This window comes from Carcharhinus amblyrhynchos, chromosome 11, assembly GCF_965287045.1.
Source record: "Carcharhinus amblyrhynchos chromosome 11, sCarAmb.v2.hapA, whole genome shotgun sequence".
Taxonomy (NCBI): domain Eukaryota; kingdom Metazoa; phylum Chordata; class Chondrichthyes; order Carcharhiniformes; family Carcharhinidae; genus Carcharhinus; species Carcharhinus amblyrhynchos.
This window is the reverse complement of record NC_137334.1, coordinates 12051947-12078200: the sequence shown is the minus strand read 5'-3', so window position 1 is coordinate 12078200 and position 26254 is coordinate 12051947. Positions and strand designations below refer to the sequence as shown.

Below are 26254 nucleotides of genomic sequence, written 5' to 3'. Positions count from 1 at the left end.
TGAGGAGAGTTAAGTGAGGGGGGAGATAGGAAAAAAAGTTTCTCTGGAAGGAGCATTGCCTTGAAATTAGAACTAACATTAGATTTAGGCCTTGCAAGGTACACATCATTGCAATCTAACTGAACGGTGGAACAGGCATCAACGACTGAATGGCCTCCTCCTGTTCCTACTGGGTTGTCATTTAATCTTTCTGCACATCATGTGTCCCATACACTCAGTCAGGGGGAGGCCAGGCAAGATGGCTGTCCATGTGGAACACTATATGACTGCCTTACCTCAAACACTCACTGCCAATTCAAATTAGTTAAATGGATGTAAAGCTTTTTTTTTTGAGATTTAACAAAAGTGCAAGCTATTCTGTTCTCAAAAATGTGGACATTTGTATTTTAAAACAAATGACCTGGTTTTCGTAGCAAAGAGGCCAATCCAGATGGCAGAATTTAACTGGCCCATTGGAGGCCGTGGTCTGATCAGGCAGCAATCCGTGAGAAAAATAGCATCTAGTTCTTTCTGCTAGATTTAATTAAATCCAATCCAGTCTCTGATACTAAAACGGGGACAATTCTCATTAATTTGTTTGGAATGATGGAAAGACTCAAAAGAAACGTTAAACAGGATTATTGCGAGCCACAACTCAGCACAGGAAGCCAACGGCCTTGTATTACCATCAATGCGGCCTATCTAATGAGGCTTTCCCATTCTTGCCCACGTAAACAGGTCTAGTACCTCAGCAGTTACTGGTCACAATGCATCTCAAATCCCAATGCCTAGAAGAGAAAAATCACAGAATCCCTACAGTGCAGAAGGAGGCCTTTCAGCCCATTGAGCCTGCATTGACAACTATCCCATCCAGGCCCTCACACTAAAGGGCTATGTAGCATGGTTAATCCACCTAACCTGCACATCTTTGGACAGTGAGAAGAAACTGCAGCACCCAGAGGAAGCCCATGCAGACACTGGGAGAAGGTGCAAACTCCTCCAGTGACCCAAGCCAGGGACTGAACCCGGGTCCCTGGCACCGTGAACCTACAGAGCTAACCACTGTGCCACCCCTGTAATTGCTGGAAACATTCTGTCTCCACCCACCCCTACCTGCTTCCACTGCTGGGCTTTCCACAACTAGCTCCCTCCAAACATTGATACGTTCAAGTTCATGCTCCTGGAGTCTTCTCCTCACAAGAGATTGCAGCTAAGGTTCACCAGACTGATGCCTGGGCTGGCAGAGTTGATGTAGGAGGGGGAGAGGGGTTGACTGGGCCTGCATTCACTGGAATTTGGAAGACCAAGGGGGAATCTCATTGAAAAGTATAAAATTCTGACATGGCTGGAGTAGACCATTTAGAATGGAGAGGAGGAGAAACTTCTTCGCTCGAGAGTGGTGAGGCTGTGGAGGCTGAGCGACTGAATATATTTGAGAAGGAAATACATTTCTAGGCCATAAAAGGTGCCAAGGGAAGTGCGCAGTTTCATGTTATAGGGTCAAAGAGCCATTGATGTTTACAGCATGGAAACAGGCCTTTTGACCCAACTTGTCCATGCTGCCCCCATTTTTAAAACCACTAAGTTAGTCCCAATTGCCTGCGTTTGGCCCATATTCCTCTATACCCGTCTTACCCACGTAATTGTCTAAACACTTTTTAAAAGACAATATTGTACCCATCTCTACCACTGTCTCTGGCAACTTGTTCCAGACACTCATCACCTTGTGTGTGAAGAAATTGTGCCTCTGGACTCTTTTGTATCTCTCTCCTCTCACCTTAAACCTATGCCCTCTAGAAAAGGTATTGACTATCTAGCTAATCTATGCTATCTAGCTAATCATTATTTTATAGACCTTATAAGATCACCCTTACATCTCCTATGCTCCGGGGAAAAAAGTCCCAATCTATCCAGCTTCCTACTCCTGTCTTCTATCTTTCTCAGTCAGCAACATCCATTGTTCAAATCTTATGGTGCAACTATATCCTCTCATTCCTGGTAACAAATCCACTGTGCATCGTTTGCAGAATTCTCCCCGTAACGAGCTGGCTAAAACTGCGCCTGATCCCCTCTCAGCACCCTGAGCCCTCCTCAGCTGAGGCCTGGGCCTGCCCACATTGTTTGGGGTGGGAGGGTGGTTGGTTTACAATCTCCAATCAAACTGATCTCGAGTGGCACCCACAATCCCAGCAGTGCTGGGGGAAGGGTGAGGAGAGGTTACCCATGTTAAAGGTGGCACAACCACTAAGGTTGGCACTGACAGATGTCACTGACCTTCTTGGCACGCTCAACGTTGTCACGGAATGGGAAGAAAGCATCAGAGCTCAAAGCCACGGCGCTGAGCCGGGAGATCCAGTTCTTGCGCTCAGTGTCTGATAGCAGCTCGGGGGCCTCCTCGAACATCGCCCGCCACTTGGGCAGATCCTCCGCCTGAAGGGAGAGAGAGAGGAAAACCCATCAAGCCATCACCTGGAAACCCAACAACAGAGAGGTCCTCAGAAGGAGCAAAGAGGCTCCAGATACAACAGACACAGCGTCGTCAATATCTGGAATTAAGAATCTACGGGTGACCACGAAAACACTGTCGGAAAAACCCATCTGGTTTACTAATGTCCTTTCAGTGACGGAAATCTGCCGTCCTTACCTGGTCTGGCTCACATGTGGCTACAGAGCCATAGCAAAGTGGTTGACTCTTATCTGCCCTCAGGCAAATGGGGATGGGTAATAAATGCTGGTCAGCCAGCGACACCCATGTCCCACAAATGAATAAAAAACAAACACTCGCGTCTCAGAAGCAGGACATCATGGGCTCAAGTCCCTCTCCAAAGGCACTGGACAGACATTCCAGTGCAGTACAAAGACTATACAGCACCCAGCTTGTGAAAGGCACTATATAAATACAAGATGCACCTTTCTCCGAGGACAAGCCAATTCACACCTGGTTTTCCCTGGTGGATTTACAGGAATAACAATGTCATATTGGGAGCAGAGAGGCTGTAGTTTCATTCAGAGCGATCACATTTCTGTGGCTGAGGTCTGATTTGAAGAGTAGACAGTGTCTGCCCTTTTGCGATGTTACACAGGCTGAGCCCAGAGAAAATTCCAGGATTGACAGAGCAGCCAGTTCCATTACCCCACCCCTGCCCCGAAGGGACACATCGTGCAGGATTATCACTGCACACTTACCTCCATCGTCCCCCCAACGTACTGATCAATGGCATTGGCGATCTCGGCCCGCTTGACGCCCGCTTTGAACTTCATGGCCAGCACCCTGGGGTGGTGACGGAGCCACCAGTGATCGGTCTTGTCGCCTGCCAGCCGGGTGCAGTGAATGCGGGACTGCTGACCCGCCCCGATGCCAACCACCTGCAAAGCAGAGTCAAACCATGAGTGCCCAGTGCCCACAACGCAAGCCAGCCGCAGAATGTCAGGCATGTACTAACCCCTGCAACCTCCACCCCCCCCCACCCCGGCAACCTCATCCTCCCACCCCCAAGGTGCCGACAGGGGCCTCTCGGGGCAGTCAGTTCCCTCGGGGGTGGGGGGGTTGCTTTGGCCATTTTAATTCCTGGATTTCAGTTAAAATGCCAGCTTTGATTCCGATGGCCCCGGAGTCAGCAAGTCCTGGTTCAAATCCCAAGCCCCAGATGCATCCCATCGTCCCTCTCCCCTGCTCCAGCCTCAACCCCAACCCAGTTCCGACCCCCATCCAACACCTCCACCCACACTCCAAACTTCTCTCCCCACTACCCTCCCCGACCCGGGCGTCAGGGGGTGGGCAGCGGTGATCAGTGTCATGTTACTCGGGTAATCCATGATCCCGCAGCTTCAAGAGAAACATCCATACTTGGGATTCTACACAATACCACACATTCTCCACCGATAACGCAATGGCCTAGTGGTATTGTCACTGGACTATTAATCCAGAAACTCAGCTAATGTTCTGGGGACACGGGTTCGAATCCCGCCACAGCAGATGGCAGTATTAAGAACCTGATGACCATGAAACCATTGTCAATTGTCAGAAAAACCCATCCAGTTCACTAGGGAAGGAAATCTGCTATCCTTACCCCGGTCTGGCCTACATGTGACTCCAGACCCACACAATGTGGTTGACTCTCAACTGACCCTCCAAGGGCAACTAGGATATGGAGATGCCAGCGTTGGACTGGGGTGGGCACAATAAGGAGTCTCACAACACCAGGTTAAAGTCCAACAGGTTTATGTGGAGTCATGAGCTTTGAAAGCACTGCTCCTTCGTCAGCACTCCATAAGCTTGTGAAGAGCAACTAAGGATGGACAACAAGTGCTGGCTAGCCAAAGACACCCATGTCCCACGAATGGAAAACAAACAGAAAGGGAACTGGGAACGGGCTCACTGGTGACAGGGTGTGTGTGTGTGTGTGTGTGTGTGTGTGGGGGGGTGGGGGGGTGGGAAGAGAGAGAGAGGAGAGCAGGAGATTCCAGGACAACAGGAAGAAGGTGGGAAAGTGCAGAGGCATAGCAAGGGGCTCCCGGAGCTGGGAATGCTGGAGAGGCTGCAGACGGTGCGTGGGGTGAAGGGAGTTCCCGTGTTCGAGGAGTACAGGAATAACAGGGAAGAGGGACTGGGGGAAATAAAGGACGCAAATTCGGAACTCAGCCCATCAGTGAGAAAAGGTTGGAGAGAGCAAAGGGGGAGGGATGGCGAATGGGGGAGTCAGAGCATTGGGAGACTCGGGTAAATGCTGGAGGTGGGATCTGAGCGGCAGGGTTTCAGGATGGATGTCGCTTGGGAAGAGTGCAGAGATCAAATCCACTCACTGACTTCACGCAGCTTCAGACTCACCTGGCCATTCTTGGCATAACACACAGAGTTAGACTGAGTGTACTTCACAGCAATACTGGCAACAATCAGATCACGGATAGCTGAGTCGGGCAACTGCAAGGAGAAAGAGAGAGAGAGAGAGAGAGAAGATAGTATCCCAAGAACAGCCATTGAAATGTTTTCCTTGTAACACAAAGGAGCAACAGGCCCCCAAAAACCCAGCCATCATGGGGCTGCTTTTGCAGGTGAGAGTTTATTTTGAACTGAGTTGTGGAGTTCGATGTAGATTTGAACTGTCATAAGTAGGTTTACATTAACACTAGCAGTAAAGTTAGTGTGAAAATGCCCTAGTCGCCACACTCCGGCACCTGTTCGGGTACACCAAGGGAGAATTTAGCATGGACAATGCACCTAACTGGCACATCACTCCAGTTTCCTCCCACAGTCCAAAGATGTGCGGGTTAGGTTGATTGGCCATGCTAAACTGCCCCTAGTATCAGGGGGATTAGCAGGGTAAATATGTGGGGTTACGGGGACAGGGCCTGGGTGGAATTGTGATCAGTGCAAACCTGATTGGCCGAATTGCTTCATTCTGCACTGTATGATTCTTTTGGAGTTTAGGAGGAAACCGGATCACCTGTAGGAAACCCATGCAGACAGTGTTGACAGGGGCAGGTGGTGAGGCCCAGCGAGTCACGGCACAGCCTGCGAAGGAGTGCGTACTTAGTCGTGTGGCCAGTCTGGACATCCGACAGGAGCAGCCCCTGCTGTTTAATTAAAGCCCACACCGCAGTGTTAACAACTCCCTTCAGGCTGCTCTTGTCAAATAGCACCCTGCCTACCTGAAGCAACAGCTGACTGGAAACTCAAAGATAAGATGGCACCGGATAGGCATCGAGGCCACTGGGGCCTAATTTTAACCCCTCAGTCCCAGGATTCTCACAGAGTGAGGAAGGCTAAAAATCAGGGCCTAACTGTGCAGGGATGCAAAGTGTCATAACCGGCCTTAAATCTCCATCAAGAGGTGCTGGCCATCAGATGTACCTACTTTAATAACACCATGCTGCATCACAGTGAACAGTAACAGCTCCAGCATTTACCACCCAAAATACACGCACACTCCTCCCAGAGGGCAGTCTTCACACACATGCACATATACACACACAGACAGAGGGAGTGTTGCGCTCGTCACACACACACAGACGGGGGAGTGCTGCGCTGTCTCACACACACACACGCAGACAGGGGGAGTGCTGCGCTGTCACACACACACACACAGACAGGGGGAGTGCTGCGCTGTCTCACACACACACACGCAGACAGGGGGAGTGCTGCGCTGTCTCACACACACACACAGACGGGGGAGTGCTGCGCTGTCTCACACACACACACAGACAGGGGGAGTGCTGCGCTGTCTCACACACACACACGCAGACAGGGGGAGTGCTGCTCTGTCACACACACACACAGACAGGGGGAGTGCTGCGCTGTCACACACACAGACACAGACAGGGGGAGTGCTGCGCTGTCACACACACAGACACAGACAGGGGGAGTGCTGCGCTGTCTCACACACACAGACAGGGGGAGTGCTGCGCCGTCACACACAGACACAGACAGGGGGAGTGCTGCGCTGTCACACACAGACACAGACAGGGGGAGTGCTGCGCTGTCACACACACACACACAGACAGGGGGAGTGCTGCGCTGTCTCACACACACACACGCAGACAGGGGGAGTGCTGCGCTGTCTCACACACACACACAGACGGGGGAGTGCTGCGCTGTCTCACACACACACACAGACAGGGGGAGTGCTGCGCTGTCTCACACACACACACAGACGGGGGAGTGCTGCACTGTCTCACACACACACACGCAGACAGGGGGAGTGCTGCTCTGTCACACACACACACAGACAGGGGGAGTGCTGCGCTGTCACACACACAGACACAGACAGGGGGAGTGCTGCGCTGTCTCACACACACAGACAGGGGGAGTGCTGCGCCGTCACACACAGACACAGACAGGGGGAGTGCTGCGCTGTCACACACAGACACAGACAGGGGGAGTGCTGCGCTGTCACACACACACACACAGACAGGGGGAGTGCTGCGCTGTCTCTCACACACACACACAGACAGGGGGAGTGCTGCGCTGTCTCACACACACACACAGACAGGGGGAGTGCTGCGCTGTCACACACACAGACACAGACAGGGGGAGTGCTGCGCTGTCACACACACACACACACACACACACACACAGACAGGGGGAGTGCTGCGCTGTCTCACACACACACAGACAGGGGGAGTGCTGCGCTGTCACACACAGACACAGACAGGGGGAGTGCTGCGCTGTCACACACACACACAGACAGGGGGAGTGCTGCGCTGTCACACACACACACAGACACACACACACACACAGACAGGGGGAGTGCTGCGCTGTCACACACACAGACACAGACAGGGGGAGTGCTGCGCTGTCACACACACACACACACACACACACACACACACACAGACAGGGGGAGTGCTGCGCTGTCTCACACACACACAGACAGGGGGAGTGCTGCGCTGTCACACACACACGCAGACAGGGGGAGTGCTGCGCTGTCTCACACACACACAGACAGGGGGAGTGCTGCGCTGTCACACACACACGCAGACAGGGGGAGTGCTGCGCTGTCACACACACACACACAGACGGGGGAGTGCTGCGCTGTCTCACACACACACACAGACAGGGGGAGTGCTGCGCTGTCACACACACACACACAGACGGGGGAGTGCTGCGCTGTCTCACACACACACACAGACGGGGGAGTGCTGCGCTGTCTCACACACACACACAGACGGGGGAGTGCTGCTCTGTCACACACACACAGACAGGGGGAGTGCTGCGCTGTCACACACACACACACAGACGGGGGAGTGCTGCGCTGTCACACACACACACACACAGACGGGGGAGTGCTGCGCTGTCACACACACAGACACAGACAGGGGGAGTGCTGCGCTGTCACACACACACACACAGACGGGGGAGTGCTGCGCTGTCACACACACAGACACAGACAGGGGGAGTGCTGCGCTGTCTCACACACACACAGAGACAGGGGGAGTGCTGCGCTGTCACACACACACACAGACGGGGGAGTGCTGCGCTGTCACACACACAGACACAGACAGGGGGAGTGCTGCGCTGTCTCACACACACACAGACAGGGGGAGTGCTGCGCTGTCACACACACAGACACAGACAGGGGGAGTGCTGCGCTGTCACACACACACAGACAGGGGGAGTGCTGCGCTGTCACACACACACAGACAGGGGGAGTGCTGCGCTGTCACACACACAGACACAGACAGGGGGAGTGCTGCGCTGTCACACACACACAGACAGGGGGAGTGCTGCGCTGTCTCACACACACACACACAGACAGGGGGAGTGCTGCGCTGTCTCACACACACACACACAGACAGGGGGAGTGCTGCGCTGTCTCACACACACACACAGACAGGGGGAGTGCTGCGCTGTCTCACACACACACACACACACACACACACACACACACACACACACAGACAGGGGGAGTGCTGCGCTGTCACACACACACACACACAGACAGGGGGAGTGCTGCGCTGTCTCACACACACACACACACACACACACACACACACACACACACACACACACACACAGACAGGGGGAGTGCTGCGCTGTCTCACACACACACACAGACAGGGGGAGTGCTGCGCTGTCTCACACACACACACAGACAGGGGGAGTGCTGCGCTATCTCACACACACAGACACAGACAGGGGGAGTGCTGCGCTGTCACACACACACACACAGACAGGGGGAGTGCTGCGCTGTCTCACACACACACACACACACACACACACACACACACACACACAGACAGGGGGAGTGCTGCGCTGTCACACACACACACACACAGACAGGGGGAGTGCTGCGCTGTCTCACACACACACACAGACAGGGGGAGTGCTGCGCTGTCTCACACACACACACAGACAGGGGGAGTGCTGCGCTGTCTCACACACACACACAGACAGGGGGAGTGCTGCGCTGTCTCACACACACACACAGACAGGGGGAGTGCTGCGCTGTCACACACACACACACACAGACAGGGGGAGTGCTGCGCTGTCTCACACACACACACAGACAGGGGGAGTGCTGCGCTGTCTCACACACACACACAGACAGGGGGAGTGCTGCGCTGTCTCACACACACACACAGACAGGGGGAGTGCTGCGCTGTCTCACACACACACACACAGACAGGGGGAGTGCTGCGCTGTCTCACACACACACACAGACAGGGGGAGTGCTGCGCTGTCTCACACACACACACAGACAGGGGGAGTGCTGCGCTATCTCACACACACACACAGACAGGGGGAGTGCTGCGCTGTCTCTCACACACACACAGACAGGGGGAGTGCTGCGCTGTCTCTCACACACACACAGACAGGGGGAGTGCTGCGCTGTCTCACACACACACACAGACAGGGGGAGTGCTGCGCTTGTCACACACACACACAGACGGGGAGTGCTGCGCTGTCTCACACACACACACACAAAGACAGGGGGAGTGCTGCGCTGTCACACACAGACACACGCAGACAGGGGGAGTACTGCGCTGACACACACAGACACACACAGACACACACACACACACACACACACGCAGACAGGGGGAGTGCTGCGCTGTCTCACACACACACAGACAGGGGGAGTGCTGCGCTGTCTCACACACACAGACAGGGGGAGTGCTGCGCTGTCTCACACACACACACAAAGACAGGGGGAGTGCTGCGCTGTCACACACACACACACAAAGACAGGGGGAGTGCTGCGCTGTCACACACACACACACGCAGACAGGGGGAGTGCTGCGCTGTCTCACACACACACAGACAGGGGGAGTGCTGCGCTGTCTCTCACACACACACAGACAGGGGGAGTGCTGCGCTGTCTCACACACACACAGACAGGGGGAGTGCTGCGCTGTCACACACACACACAGACACAGACAAGGGGAGTGCTGCGCTGTCACACACACACAGACACAGACAGGGGGAGTGCTGCGCAGTCACACACACACACAGACAAGGGGAGTGCTGCGCTGTCTCACACACACACACAAAGACAGGGGGAGTGCTGCGCTGTCACACACACACGCAGACAGGGGGAGTGCTGAGCTGTCACACACAGAGACAGGGGGAGTGCTGTGCTGTCACACACACACAGATGGGGGGAGTGCTGCGCTGTCACACACAGAGGGAGTGCTGCGCTTGTCACACACACACACAGATGGGGGGAGTGCTGCGCTGTCACACACACACAGATGGGGGGAGTGCTGCGCTGTCACACACACACAGATGGGGGGAGTGCTGCGCTGTCACACACACACAGATGGGGGGAGTGCTGCGCTGTCACACACAGAGGGAGTGCTGCGCTTGTCACACACACACACAGACGGGGAGTGCTGCGCTGTCTCACACACACACACACAAAGACAGGGGGAGTGCTGCGCTGTCACACACAGACACACGCAGACAGGGGGAGTACTGCGCTGACACACACAGACACACACACACACACACACACACACACACGCAGACAGGGGGAGTGCTGCGCTGTCTCACACACACACAGACAGGGGGAGTACTGCGCTGACACACACAGACACACACACACACACACACACACACACACAGACGGGGGAGTGCTGCGCTGTCTCACACACACACAGACAGGGGGAGTGCTGCGCTGTCTCACACACACAGACAGGGGGAGTGCTGCGCTGTCTCACACACACACACAAAGACAGGGGGAGTGCTGCGCTGTCACACACACACACACAAAGACAGGGGGAGTGCTGCGCTGTCACACACACACACACGCAGACAGGGGGGGTGCTGAGCTGTCACACACAGACAGGGGGAGTGCTGCGCTTGTCACACACACACACAGACGGGGAGTGCTGCGCTGTCTCACACATACACACAAAGACGGGGGAGTGCTGCGCTGTCACACACACACACAGACAGGGGGAGTGCTGCGCTGTCTCACACACACACAGACACAGACAGGGGGAGTGCTGCGCTGTCTCACACACACACACACAGACAGGGGGAGTGCTGCGCTGTCACACACACACACAGACAGGGGGAGTGCTGCGCTGTCTCACACACACACAGACACAGACAGGGGGAGTGCTGCGCTGTCTCACACACACACACACAGACAGGGGGAGTGCTGCGCTGTCACACACACACACACAGACAGGGGGAGTGCTGCGCTGTCACACACACACACAGACAGGGGGAGTGCTGCGCTGTCTCACACGCACACAGACACAGACAGGGGGAGTGCTGCGCTGTCACACACACACACAGACAGGGGGAGTGCTGCGCTGTCTCAGACACACACACAGACAGGGGGAGTGCTGCGCTGTCTCACACAGACAGACAGGGGGAGTGCTGCGCTGTCACACACACACACAGACTGGGGGAGTGCTGCGCTGTCACACACACACACAGACACAGACAGGGGGAGTGCTGCGCTGTCTCACACACACACACACACACACACACACACACACAGACAGGGGGAGTGCTGCGCTGTCTCACACACACACACAGACAGGGGGAGTGCTGCGCTGTCACACACACACAGACACAGACAGGGGGAGTGCTGCGCTGTCACACACACACACAGACAGGGGGAGTGCTGCGCTGTCTCTCACACACACACAAAGACAGGGGGAGTGCTGCGCTGTCTCTCACACACACACAAAGACAGGGGGAGTGCTGCGCTGTCACACACAGACACACGCAGACAGGGGGAGTGCTGCACTGTCACACACAGACACACGCAGACAGGGGGAGTGCTGCGCTGTCTCACACACACAGACACAAAAACAGGGGGAGTGCTGCGCTGTCACACACAGACACAGACGGGGGAGTGCTGCGCTGTCACACCCAGACACACGCAGACAGGGGGAGTGCTGCGCTGTCACACACACACACACACACGCAGACAGGGGGAGTGCTGCGCTGTCACACACACACACACGCAGACAGGGGGAGTGCTGCGCTGTCTCACACACACACACACACAGACAGGGGGAGTGCTGCGCTGTCTCACACACACACACACAGACAGGGGGAGTGCTGCGCTGTCTCACACACACACAGACAGGGGGAGTGCTGCGCTGTCTCACACACACACAGACAGGGGGAGTGCTGCGCTGTCTCACACACACGCAGACAGGGGGAGTGCTGCGCTGTCTCTCACACACGCAGACAGGGGGAGTGCTGCGCTGTCTCACACACACACAGACAGGGGGAGTGCTGCGCTGTCTCACACACACACAGACAGGGGGAGTGCTGCGCTGTCACACACACACACACAGACAGGGGGAGTGCTGCGCTGTCACACACACACAGACAGGGGGAGTGCTGCGCTGTCACACACACACACACAGACAGGGGGAGTGCTGCGCTGTCACACACACACACACAGACAGGGGGAGTGCTGCGCTGTCACACACACACACACACAGACAGGGGGAGTGCTGCGCTGTCACACACACACACACAGACAGGGGGAGTGCTGCGCTGTCACACACAGACAGGGGGAGTGCTGCGCTGTCACACACAGACAGGGGGAGTGCTGCGCTGTCACACACAGACAGGGGGAGTGCTGCGCTGTCACACACAGACAGGGGGAGTGCTGCGCTGTCACACACAGACAGGGGGAGTGCTGCGCTGTCACACACAGACAGGGGGAGTGCTGCGCTGTCACACACAGACAGGGGGAGTGCTGCGCTGTCACACACAGACAGGGGGAGTGCTGCGCTGTCACACACAGACAGGGGGAGTGCTGCGCTGTCACACACACACACACACAGACGGGGGAGTGCTGCACTGTCTCACACACACAGACACAGACAGGGGGAGTGCTGCACTGTCTCACACACACACAGACACAGACAGGGGGAGTGCTGCACTGTCACACACAGACACAGATGGAGGGAGTGCTGCGCTTGTCACACACACACACAGACAGGGGGAGTGCTGCACTGTCTCACACACACACACACACAGACAGGGGGAGTGCTGCACTGTCTCACACACACAGACACAGACAGGGGGAGTGCTGCACTGTCACACACACACACAGATGGAGGGAGTGCTGCGCTTGTCACACACACACACACAGACAGGGGGAGTGCTGCACTGTCTCACACACACACACACAGACAGGGGGAGTGCTGCGCTGTCACACACACACACACAGACAGGGGGAGTGCTGCGCTGTCACACACAGACAGGGGGAGTGCTGCGCTGTCACACACAGACAGGGGGAGTGCTGCGCTGTTTCACACACACACACACACACAGACAGGGGGAGTGCTGCGCTTGTCACACACACACACACAGACAGGGGGAGTGCTGCACTGTCTCACACACACACACACAGACAGGGGGAGTGCTGCGCTGTCTCACACACACACACACAGACAGGGGGAGTGCTGCGCTGTCACACACACACACACACAGACAGGGGGAGTGCTGCGCTGTCACACACACACACACAGACAGGGGGAGTGCTGCGCTGTCACACACACACACAGACACAGACAGGGGGAGTGCTGCGCTGTCACACACACACAGACACAGACAGGGGGAGTGCTGCACTGTCTCACACACACAGACACAGACAGGGGGAGAGCTGCACTGTCTCACACACACACAGACACAGACAGGGGGAGTGCTGCACTGTCTCTCACACACACAGACACAGACAGGGGGAGTGCTGCACTGTCACACACACACACAGATGGAGGGAGTGCTGCGCTTGTCACACACACACACACAGACAGGGGGAGTGCTGCACTGTCTCACACACACACACACACAGACAGGGGGAGTGCTGCGCTGTCACACACACACAGACACAGACAGGGGGAGTGCTGCACTGTCTCACACACACAGACACAGACAGGGGGAGTGCTGCGCTGTCACACACACACAGACACAGACAGGGGGAGTGCTGCACTGTCACACACACACAGACACAGACAGGGGGAGTGCTGCACTGTCTCACACACACAGACACAGACAGGGGGAGTGCTGCACTGTCACACACACACACAGATGGAGGGAGTGCTGCGCTTGTCACACACACACACACAGACAGGGGGAGTGCTGCACTGTCTCACACACACACACACACAGACAGGGGGAGTGCTGCACTGTCACACACACACACAGATGGAGGGAGTGCTGCGCTTGTCACACACACACACACAGACAGGGGGAGTGCTGCACTGTCACACACACACACAGATAGAGGGAGTGCTGCACTGTCACACACACAGACAGGGAGTGCTGCGCTGTCAGAGGTGACACCCACACACACGCAGTGCAGAACTGAGGGTGTCTCTCTCACACGCACACACACACAGAGGCAGTGCTGCACTGTCAGGTCTGTCTTTTTCCTCAGGGGACTGTGGAAAAAAAACAAAAGCTTCTCCGGTAATCGGAATGAGCCTATTCTTTTCACTCACATCCTTGGGCGAGGTGACCTGGTTCTTGAATAGTGACTTATTGATAATGGCACCATTCCTCTTCTGTGCCAGATGCAACCCAAAAATGGTTCGTGTTTCAAGTTCATCTGGTTCATACTCTGGGTCCATCTACAGGAAAAGCAGCAATACTTAAAATCCGAAGTCCAATACCTCACTCCCCGACCCCCCAGCCACTCCCTCCACCCCTTCCACAAAGCTGAATGGAGCTCAGAAACATGGCTGGAATCCCCATGACAGAGGGAGTGTGAACACAGGCTGAATGGAACCCAGCATCTAGGCCTCAGGCTCCATCCTGGAGTCCACCAACAACATGTATCTCAACTGACCCAAACTGGGGGACAAAGGGAGTTAGCCATGACAGTCAGTCTCCAGCAATCCAGGAAAATTACGAAGGCAGGCTGTTCATCGCTTGGCTGGGAATGTGGGATCTTGCTCTGCGCAAGCTGGCCTGTGTTAGGGGGAGTTCAGGGGTCACAACAAAGCAATTCTGAAATGCAAACGTATTCCCTCTTTCAGCAACCTCGGTTTGGAAGCTGCCAGGCCCACAGGTTGGGCAGAACGGGGGAAAGGTCGTGTGTGATTGGAATCTGAAACCGGTCTTTGGTTACCTCGGGCAGATTTCACACAGTGTTTCAGACTCGAGTGAAATGGGGAGGCTGACACAACACTGGGAAAAGAGGGGAGATGGAGCCACTTACCTGGAGGACACAATAATTCCCATTTTTCTTCTTGGATAAGATTTCCAAGGCCTCTTGCTCGTAACCGGGAGCGATAATTCCATCCGATACCTGGAATTGAGGCAGCTTCAGTTTAGTTCCGATTCACCTGACACTCAGTGAGGGAGGAGGCACATTTACATGTTTCACCCTCAAGGGGCCAACAGGCAAATTCGGAAAGATAAACTTTGGCAGAATTATGAAACGAATTTCAATAAAAAGTTGGTTTGACGAACAGAGCAAAACTCCAGCAATGTCGCAGCGATCAACTGTTACGTTAAACAAATGAGTGAAGTAATAAAAATGAGTGAGGGGATCAGTGTATGTGGGTGTGAGGAGGGCCAGGGTGGGTGTGAGAGTGGGTGGGGATAACGCACTCACTCACTCTCCCTCTGCTTGCTCACTCAGATCCTCACGCTCCCCTCTACCCATTCACTCAGTCCCTTCCTCGCTCCCTGCACCCACTACTCAACCCCTCACACACTCACTCCCTCCGCCTCCTGTGACGTTACTGTACATTGAAAGGTTTTGTTAAAAATCATGATGTCTGGACCTCTCACAGCTTTAGTGTTTCTCAGTCTCCAAGCCGCCTGCCCAATCTCCTTTCATTGCTCCTTAAGTGGCTTGAATGAGGGTCTCAGGTACTTTCGGACATTAGTTTTATGGATCTGTATCGTACGGAGAAAAACTGGTTGGTAGGTCAGCTGACAGGAACTCTTTCGTTTTCAGTTCTGAGCTGCAGGTTAGTTTTTTGTTAGAAGGGACAACAAGCTGGAAAGTAGTAGTTTTCTCCTTATTTTATTTGGAAATTCTGCTGGTTATCTGAAAACAAGGTCTTACCTTTCTGAAGGGGAGAAGCAGGTACTGGGGGCTTAACCAGACTCTCTCCCTGGCGTTCTAGGAAGCTGTTCTGAGTCTATCAAGAGAACTGCAGAATTCATCCAAAGGACTCAATTCCAATATCACGTAAGCATTAGTCTTTGCTGGTTGTTTAGCCTTGCAATTGATAAAAGTTCTTGCTAATTTTCTTTCCAGACATATTAACTATATTCTTAATTAAACCTTGTTTGATAAAAGCTCCCCAGTGGATCATCTGAATCATACCTGAATTGAAACACATCGTACAACATTTTGGAGTTTCTGACCTGACCCATAACAACAGGGGTCTCGTCAGGGGTTATTTCTTGATTGATTTGGAGTTATTGAACTCAAAGTGATCAGCATATTTGTGTTCTCTTTTTAGGTGTTGTATTCAGGTTTAAATAGAGAGAGCCTTGTGGAATAATGGCTCTTTCAGAGGCTAAGAGGTTCCTGGGTGTGGAAGAAATCATTCACAGTGGTTTACAAAAGGTAACTAAAACTAGGCTTTTGGAATTCACAAAAACGTTGCAGTTAACATTACCTAATAGTGTAATTGTGGCAATAACTCATCATTTAAAATTGGCAGAAACACGTCAGGATCATTGGAAATGGCTAGAATTCAATTACAAATGAAGCAGCTTGAATTTGAAATAAAGGAGGGAGAAAGGTGAAAGCCAAAGAAAGGGATGCAATTACAGCAGAAAAAAAACAGGGAGGAACAAAAAGCACAAGAAATGAAACTGCTTGAATTGCAAGCAAGGGAAAAAGAGAGAGATTATTTCCATAACCCCATGCACGTACCCCAGCTAATCTCTCTGACACTAAGGGGCAATTTAGCATGGCCAATGTTCCAAACCAACACATCTTTGGAGTGTGGGAGGAAGCTGGAGCACTCAGAGGAAACCTATGCAGACTCAGGAGAATGTGTAGGCTCCACAGACAGTGGACCTGGGTCTCTGGCATTTGAGGCCGCAATGCTAACCATTGTGCCACCCTAAAATATAGTCAGGAGTGGGATTTGAACCCATGCTTCCAGAGGAGGCTACAATAGAGGAAAGTGAGAAGGAGCAAGAGCATCATAGTCAAAGGCTTGGTTAGGATCTATTTAAATATGTCTAAGCATTGTACATATAACTGCATGCAAGCCTGTCCCTTGGATAAGCCTGGTTTAGTTTTAACAGATCCACTTATCAGGGCCTATAGACTCAGGCTTGACTCAAATGTGGTTTTGCCATTCCAATCACTATATTAAGGAATTGCTGACCCCCATGGGGGTAAATGATCCTCTTACAATGTCTCTGTGAACAGCATGGGAGCTGTCCCCATTGCCCTGACTAATATCCCTCAATCACTCGAAACATTGCCATTTGTGGGAGTTTGCTACAGTAAAGAATGTCATCATAGTCCAAGATGACCATAGGCTGCTCTCCCTTTCGAGGGGGAGAGCTAACTGGTGATGATTTAACCTGAGGATCAAAACACCTCAGGTAAGGTGAGAAGACGGTTCATGAGCAACCTCAGCTGGTATGGAAATTGAACCCATGCTGTTGGCGTCACTCTGCATCACAAAGGCTGAGGAGTCTAAAACCACAGGGCAGAGGTTTAAGCTGAGAGGAGATACAAGAGGGTCCAGAGGGGCAATTTTTTCACACAGAGGGTGGTGAGTGTCTGGAACAAGCTGCCAGAGGCAGTAGCAAAGTAGGTACAGTTTTGTCTTTTTAGACAGTTACTTGGGCAAGATGGGTATAGAGGGATATGGGCCAAATGCAGGCAATTGGGACTAGCTTAGTGGTAAAAACTGGACAGCATGGACAAGTTGGAACAAAGGGCCTGTTTCCATGCTGTAAACCCCTATGACTCTAATCAACTGTCTGGCCAACTGAGCTAAACAGGAATTTGCTCTGTATAGATTGGCTGCTATGCTTCCCTTACACAGTTACCACACTTCAAAAGTACATCATTGGCTGTAGAGTGCTTTGAAACATTGAGGTTGTGAAAGGTGCCACACAAATGCAAGCATTTCTTTCCAATTAACATGGATGACACAACTTTAAAATAACATTGGCTCGCTCAAGTTCACACAGACTGTGCAACTTTTCACAAAGATCCAGAGGGTCTAGCGATTCGCCTTCCTCCCCGCACTTGCCTCTCTGGAGATTATCTGGGCCGTCGGAACGTCGCATACATCAGACAGGGCGATGAAGTCACCAAAGGAGGACATCCTGTCGGCACCTGCAGGGCAAAGGGCACAGCCTGGGTAGGTTCCCACGGCAACCCCGTACACAAACTGCAACCTATCCAGAGCGAGACCTCACTCCTGTCCATCAAATTACCCAACCAATGGAGCTCAGTGGAATGTTCCAGATACCCCAGGGAAAAACAGAATAAAATATATTCATCAGTTACTGCGCAGAAGTCCACTCCTCTTAACTAAAACTAATTATTAATCAAGCTTTTGGAGTGGAAACCACTCTCCCAACGGGTCTGAAATCTATTGGATAGGCCAAACAAAACTAAAGAAACTTCTGGAATGTTGGCCTTTACCTAAAGAGGGCTGGTGTAGTGAGGATTGGAATTTCTGTTAATCATTATGAAGAATTTTCCCACTCCAGATAGTTCAGTACTCATTTCGCCACAAAGGCTTAATCATGAGCAACGCTCGAGTAGGCCAAGTTATACTCTGGAGTGGAGAGGATTAAGGACGAAGAGGACTTTTCTGCAAGATGTTCCCTCTGTGAGACTATCCAGACAAAAGGGAAAACAATGGGGTACAAAACTTCTGGAATGACATCAGGAAGTAGTTCTTCATGCAAGGGAGAGTGGAAACGGGAATCCTCTCTTCAAAGGAGGGAAATTTGAGACTATGACTAGTAGATCCTCTTTTCGTTAGATTGTGTTTTGGTTACAATAAAGAAAATGGGACACGCCAGCCCGACTTGGAAATCTATCGGCCATTCCTTCCCTGTGGCTGGGTCAAAATCCAGGAACTCCTTCCCTAAGGGGAGGCGATGGTCTAGTGGTATTACTGCTTGACTATTAATCCAGAAACTCAACTGATGTTCTGGGAACACACGTTCGAATCCCGCCACGGCAGATGATGGAATTTGAATTCAATAAAACAAAAATCTGAAATTAAGAATCTACTAGTGATCCTGAAATCTTTGTTGGAAAAAAAGTCATCTGGTTCACTAATACCCTGAGGGAACAAAATCCACTGTCCTTACCTGGTGTGGCCTACATGCGACTCCAGAGCCAAAGCAATGTGGTTGACTCTCAACCGCCACTGAGATGGCCTCGCCAAGGGCAACTAGGGATGGGCAATAAATGCTGGCCAGCCAGCGACGCCCTTGTCCCACAAATAAATTTTAAAAAAGCACAGTGAGAATACCTACATACTACATGGACTTCAGCAGTTCAAGAAGGCAGCCACTGTCACACTCCCAAGGTCAAGTAGGGGTGGGCAACAAACGTTGGCTTTGCCAGTGACATTCACATCCCAGGAGCAAATGCAAGAAGTGGGTAAATAGAACTGGTCCACCCTGAACTAACTGAAAGGCAGGGCTTGAGGGGCTGAATGGTCTCCTGTTCAAATTGTGCAGATGTTTCGCGTTTCCAGCAACTTTAGCCCGAGCTCAGGATCCCCCCCTCTTATAAGCCATTTGATTTTAAACACAAACTGCACTGGAATACACGTGGACACCAACCTCTGGCCCTGGCATATGCAGTCGCCAGCAGGGTGAGGCCGTTGAACTTGTCGTGCACCATACAGACCTTGGCTTCTTCTTCAGTCAGACGCACCCCAACAGCAGCCCCTAGCGGCAACAAAATCAAACAAACATTAGGACCAGTAAAATTCTCTCCCAAAGAATAAAACAAATGCAAAACTATAATACAGAAAAAAGCAGAATCATTGGATCCCTACAGTGCAGAAGGAGCCTTTTGGCCCATCGAGTCTGTACTGCCCACAATCCCACCCAGGCCCTATATCCATAACCCCATGCATTTACCCTGCTAGTCCCTCTAACACTTAGATGGCCAATCAACCTAACCCACACATTTTTGGGATTATCTTGAGAATTATTAGGGCCAGCTTTCTGCAGCCAGAGAGATCCGATAAGATTGGAAACATTAACAGCTTAACCTTTTCCTTCACCCCCTCCCCATCTCAAAACATTCTGTCCTGCAACGCACCAGAAGTGAGAGATGATAATGAGTCTCCTGCTTAGCCAACGAGGGGATGAAGAATCCATCTCCTTAGCCACTCCGGCTTAGGGACTGAGGGAGAGAAACAGGAACGACAGTGAACAGGAACCAGGTGAATTCAAGTCTGGTACAGAAAGGAGAGAGAGGAGGGAAAGACTGAGTTAAGAGAGAAACATAGACATAGGACTAAAAAAGTAGCAAAGTTAAGTGCTCAGGTCTGTAACAGGAATTTACATCTGTTGGAATGAGCTTGAACTGTTCCCTTTCTAGGCAAAGAAGTCAACTGGCATTGCCATTACCCCTTTGACCATAGAATACTACAGTGCCGAGGGAGGCCATTCGTCCCATTGAGTCCGCACTGACCACAATCCCACCCAGGCCCTAGCCCCATATCCCCATGCATTTACCCTAGCTAGCCCCCCTGACACTAAGGGGGCAATTCAGTACGGCCAATCCATCTAACCCACACATCTTTGGAATTATCCTGAGAATTATTAGGGCCAGCTTTCTGCAGCCAGAGAGATCCGATAAGGTTGGAAACATTAACTGGGTGGTTAGGGACAGGATGCCGTACGTGTGACGGCAATAACAGAGCGCTGTAAATCGATCGGTACGTTCTCGGAGATCCGCAACTCACACGGGCGTCACTTCATCGCCTGAATTTATCGATTGACACGCTGTGCGTTGTTACGACACTCATTTCTCCAGCAAGATTTGCTGTGTTTTGTTTTAAGCGTTGGTGGCGTTACAGAGTCTGCGACATGCATCAGGCCTGACACTCACCAGCAGGCTGGAGTTCAGATTTTGTGAGGGTGTCAGAGTGCAGCAGGCATTGCCAATACAATCCTTACCGGCAGGGCTAACGTGCTTGAAAGATGCAGCCGCGGGGAGGCACACAGCTTGCTTCAGCTCCCTCACAAGCTGCCAGGCATTCAGAGCGTCACACAGATTGATGAAGCCAGGTGATCCGTTCAGGACTGTCAGGCAAGAAGGGAGAGTTGGGATTAACGACAAGCAACAAACAATGGTGCCAGACACAATCCAGCTACATCTCAAGCCGTCAGCCATGTTTCAATTAGTACCAGGAGATTACAGGTTCAAGTCTCACTCCAAACAGCTTGGTATGGCTCCTGCTCTGACCAAGACCGCAAGAAACTACAAAAGCTCATCAATGTAGTCCAGTCCATCACACAAACCAGCCTCCCATCCACTGACTCCGTCTACACTTCCCGCTGCCTCAGAAAAGCAGCCAGTATTACTAAGGACCCCACACATCCCAGACATTCTCTCTTCCATCGGAAAAAAGATACACAAGTCTGAGTTCACGTACCAACCACAGCTTCTCCCCTGCTGCCATCAGATCTTATATTAAGTTGATCTTTCTCTGCAGCGTAGCTGTGACTGTAACACTACATTCTGCACCCTCTTCTTTCCTTCACCCCTATGTACTCTATGAATGGTACGTTTTGTCTATATAGCGCACAAGGAACAACGTTTTCATTGTGTTCTAAGATGTGCCAACAATAATCCAAATCAAGAATGTTTCAAAGGATGTAATCGACATTGACACACCTGCACTTTACTAACAGAAAATGGACTGCAGCATTCGACTGTCAGAGGCATCATCTTTCGCTAAACCAACAACCCACCCTCCTGCCTCATGGGGGTCAAAGATTCGCCTGCCATTGGTTTGAAAACTACATAACCCAGTTGTTACCACGCCGCTACTTATGGGATCTTGCTGTGCACAGACCAGCTGCCACTTGCCCTACTTCACAATGGCGACCACGTTCTGGGGACAGTGTCGCACCAGCTGCAAAACTCTCCGCGATGTCCGGGGTACTATCTAAATGCAATTTTTTCTTAAAGTGACTGCACGCTGACACTGGCCTCGCTCTCACTCGCTGACTGCGGATTGCTCTCCAACGTCCCCCACCGCAGCTCACCTTGGATGGGCAGCTGGGGCCTCTGCGTGTAGATCTGAGCCGGAATCTGGTGAGGGTTCATCCCGTATCTCAGGGTGAGCTGGGATTTTCCCTGGCCGCATTCCTTCCGGAAATAGTCGGAAATTGCCTCGTCGTACTGGGCTGTGTGAGTGAAAGCCTTGGGGAAAAGTGGGATATAAAACAAAAATCAATCACTCTGCACTGCGGCAGCAAGTCCAGAGCTACAGGAGGACAGGACGCGCACTGCCATACTGCAAACCTTCAACCTAAAGTGTCTGACAGCAGTCAAACCTTGTCTTTAAACTTAGACGCAAAATTGAAAAGCTAACAACACTCATGGGATCTGCTGAAGAGAAGCAATAAAGGCACATTGTTCGATGATACTAAGTCAGGGCTTTAATAGACAGCTGAGGAAAGAGCGAAGGAAAGTCATCTCTCCAGTATAATCTGGTTCAATTCCCAGCTCAGGTCACTGTCTATGTGGTGTTTGCACATTCTCCCCACGTCTGTGCGGGTTTCCTCCGAGTGCTCCGGTTTCCTCCTACAGTCCAAAGATGTGCACGTTAGGTGGATAGGCCATGCTAAATTGCCCCTTAGTGACCGGGGGACCAGTTAGAGTAAATGCATGGGGTTATGGGGATAGGAACTTGGTGGGATTGTGGTCGGTGCAGACTCGATGGGCCAAATGGCCTCCTTCTGCACTGTAGGGATTCTACGATTATACCATTGTGCAAGTTGCAAAATGAGCTTGATTCTGGGTTCGAATGTCTGTTGCTGTTATTTTATTAGACCTCCAGAAGTTTCCAGGTTCCTGATAGGCGACCAATCAGTGCTTTCCAATGTGACCCCACGTTACCCTTTTCTAAAATTAACCTGCCCCCCCCACCCCCATACCCAATGAAAACACAGTGGCAGCACTGCAACATTGCTAAAATAAATACTAAAATTCACACGCACGTATGAAAATCTGTGCTTTGCGAAAGTGTTATCACTTCATTCAAGTTTCAGCCCGGCTCTCTATAGTCCCCAGTACCAGAATGGTCAGTTCAGCCCCCTTTCATCCTGCTACCTGACCCAGGGTGGGCATGCAGAACCCCCACTACACACTGTCCCCTACAAAAATGGGGGACACAGGCGTCCTTTCTGCCCTCTGCCCCCTACCAAGGTGATGGCCACACACAGACCCTTGCTGGACTCTGTCCTCTTTAAAAGATAGCAGTGGTAAATCCTGGCCTGTTAACGGGTAGAAGCTGCACAGCTGCTATCTTGCTTGGTGTGAATGCTGGCCTGGCAGGTCGTTCAGCAGGGTTTATGATCTAAGCAAGGTGTTTACGAAGCCTTTCTGCCCACACTGGGCCCTATACTCCCCCACCTTGGAAACAGAGAGAGACTGATAAGAGAGGGAGAAAGAAAGAAGGAAGGTACAAGACTTAGTAGGAGAGGAGAGAGAAAGTGAGTGAGAGTGAGAGAGAAAGGCAGAGGGAGAGACAGAGACAGGTACACATGCACAAATGCTCCTATTACTGACTGCAGTGATCCTCAGCCTGTGAAACAGAGCCAGAAGAGAGAAAGCACCGAGGCAAACTAGGTCAGGCTTTGGCTGCCCTGTGGGCCTTGGTCTCAGTGTGGGAAGGAGATGAAACTCACGACCCCATCCACTCCTTTCCCCGGCGAACCCCTAATGGGGGTTATGACTTACAGTTTGACAGGTGCTGAACTATCAGCTGGAGCTCAGAGAAGTAAGGGCAAATGATAGAGCCAAAACCCGGCTCAATCTGAGTGGCAGGGGACAGAGGGTTAATGATCCTCCAACTGGCAGAACATGATTGGTGCTAGGGTATGAGTTGAGATCTCGCTGAACTTCTTAAACGACTTGGATGATGGGATAGGAAGTCACAAATCCAAACTTGCCTATGACAAAAAGATGGGCAATCATGTGGCAAATGGATTTTAGTCTTGGCTAAACATGTGGGGTGAAAGATCGGCGACAGGGTGAAAGGTGGGCATTTGTTAAATTCTGGAATACCTTCAGTGCCAGGGCTAATCGGGTCTCCGGCGATGTGTCCTTCCGCTCCGACGTCTCCAGTTCCTGGATGACCAATGGGTAGTCAGCGGGGTCGCACACCACAGTCACACGAGCCTGGTTCTTCGCCGCTGCTCGCAGTAGCGTCACCCCACCTTCAAGAGACACGCACAGTCAGTGCAATGCAGGGAAGGGCCGTTCAGTGAACCAACCCCCAAGAGACAGAGGGCCACATACAAAGCTGGATCAGCCAATGTGGAAGGGGTAATCCTGCAGCAAGACTTGTCCACCCAATGCAGCACCAATGGTGCCCCAGATGTTAAACCAAGGCCCCTCTGGTGGGAATGAACAACTCTGTGGTTCTATTCGCAGAGGAACAGGGGAATTTTCCCCAGAGTCTTGGCCAACATTCATCCCTCAACCAGCATTACTAACAAGAGATTATCTGCTCCGTTGGTGGCTGGTGAAATTGTGCGCATTATAACAGTAACAAAACCCTTCGCTAGCTCACAATGCCAAGAGACATTCCAAGCTGCTATATAATAGAGGGAGGGGGAGATAAGCGAAATTAAAAATAACTTTGGGAACAGTTTAAACCTCTTCTCGAGCACATTAAAACTCCAGCCGAAACCTACCGATGTCGATCTGCTCCACCGCCTCCGCCAGGGTCACGCTGGGAGCAGAAACAGTCTTTACAAACGGGTACAGGTTACATGCCACAACCCTAGAGGGAGGGAAACAAAAGGAAAGCAATGAAGATTGACAGGTCCTCACAGCTACCCGACAATGCCAAACACAGGTGCCCATCAGCAGGAGGCAAGAGGTTCAGGCTTCATACCAACATTGTAAAGGTGCCGGGACTGCGGGCACTGGGGACTAACTCACACTGTTCCAGGTCCTGGTTCACTGATCTCAGTCCAAGGACACTGCTCTGAAGTTTACTGGGATGTTGGGCAAGGAAAGGAAGGTCAGTGGTCTGAGTGCCCCCTTCCCCACGCCGCAGAATGTCTCTTTTTGGGGATCGAGTTCCGCTGTTACACCACTGGGCAGTCTGGGCCCCCATCAAAAATCAAAAACCACAATTCACATCACATCAACCTGCCCATTATGGTGCGAGAGGGCCCCCATATTCACCACCCGTGGCACCTCAGCAGCCAAACAAGGCATCCCATTGGAAGATTTTCCTGTTAGATTCGCAGCAGCCCTGGGCTAGAGTGTACTCACAGAGGCTTGTGTGACAGACAGGATGCTGGAAGGCAGCCAGCTCTTGGGGTGTGCCAGGACTCTCAGTAACTTTAATGCAGTATTAATATAAGCTTACTTGTGGCTAATAAATAAACTTTAAAAGCCTCATGAACTCAGCCTCTAATCACAATAGCCTGCTCCAAGGAAGCCCTGCTCTAGTAACAGCGGAGAGTTCAACTCTCCTGGTGAAAAAATACGGCACATTTAAAACTGGTTTCTCAGTGGTTAGCTCTCATGCCTCAAAGACAGACGGTCAAACTACACTCCAGAGGCCGGAGTTCAAAGTGCCCCCTTGACACTCCCACCAAGCGAGTGCTGCATTCTCTCAGGCACTTTTTTTGGGATGGGTTGTTAAACCAGCCAGTAGGACTCCACCGTAAGCACCCTTGGTGTTCTGACTCAAGGCATGAGCGTGCCGTCTGCCATGTCAACACGAGGTGGGGCTGTGGTTACCTTGGGCAGGAGACTAAGGAAATTTGGAATGTCCGCTACGACTCTCACCAACTTTTACAGATGCATCATAGAAATCTTTCTTTCTGGTTGTATCACAGCTTGGTATGGCTCCTGCTCTGCCCAACACCGTAAGGAACTACAAAGGGTTCTGAACATAGCCCAGTGCATCGCACAATCCAGCCTCCCATCCATTGACTCTGTCTACACTTCCTACTGCCTCAGAAAAAGGAGCCAGCATAATCAAGGACTCCGTGCACTCTGGGCATACTCCCTTCCCTTTATCCATCGGGAAAAAGATACAAAATCCTGAAAACACGTATCGACTGACTCAAGAACAGCTTCTTCCTTGCTGCCATCAGATTTTTGAATGAACCTACCTTGCA

General features: G+C 52.0%; 2 protein-coding genes across 2 annotated transcripts in view; one reads left to right on the top strand and one right to left on the bottom strand.

Moving 5' to 3' along the window:
- Positions 1 to 2020, top strand: part of LOC145349795 (fibronectin-like) — a 118336-nt gene extending 116316 nt beyond the window's left edge. Inside the window, exon 42 of the mRNA XM_080198340.1 lies at positions 2007 to 2020. Within this exon, the coding sequence (XP_080054466.1) occupies positions 2007 to 2020 (14 nt within the window). The remainder of the gene's footprint in view (positions 1 to 2006) is intronic.
- A 168-nt stretch (positions 2021 to 2188) lies between these two features.
- Positions 2189 to 26254, bottom strand: part of atic (5-aminoimidazole-4-carboxamide ribonucleotide formyltransferase/IMP cyclohydrolase) — a 34039-nt gene continuing 9973 nt past the window's right edge. Inside the window, exons 5-15 of the mRNA XM_080198580.1 lie at positions 24809 to 24897; positions 24177 to 24328; positions 22151 to 22307; positions 21056 to 21181; positions 19706 to 19813; positions 18148 to 18233; positions 15123 to 15212; positions 14404 to 14532; positions 4808 to 4900; positions 3166 to 3345; positions 2189 to 2409 (exon numbers count right to left, since the gene is read on the bottom strand). Of these exons, the coding sequence (XP_080054706.1) occupies positions 2224 to 2409; positions 3166 to 3345; positions 4808 to 4900; positions 14404 to 14532; positions 15123 to 15212; positions 18148 to 18233; positions 19706 to 19813; positions 21056 to 21181; positions 22151 to 22307; positions 24177 to 24328; positions 24809 to 24897 (1396 nt within the window). The 3' untranslated portion in view covers positions 2189 to 2223. The remainder of the gene's footprint in view (positions 2410 to 3165; positions 3346 to 4807; positions 4901 to 14403; positions 14533 to 15122; positions 15213 to 18147; positions 18234 to 19705; positions 19814 to 21055; positions 21182 to 22150; positions 22308 to 24176; positions 24329 to 24808; positions 24898 to 26254) is intronic.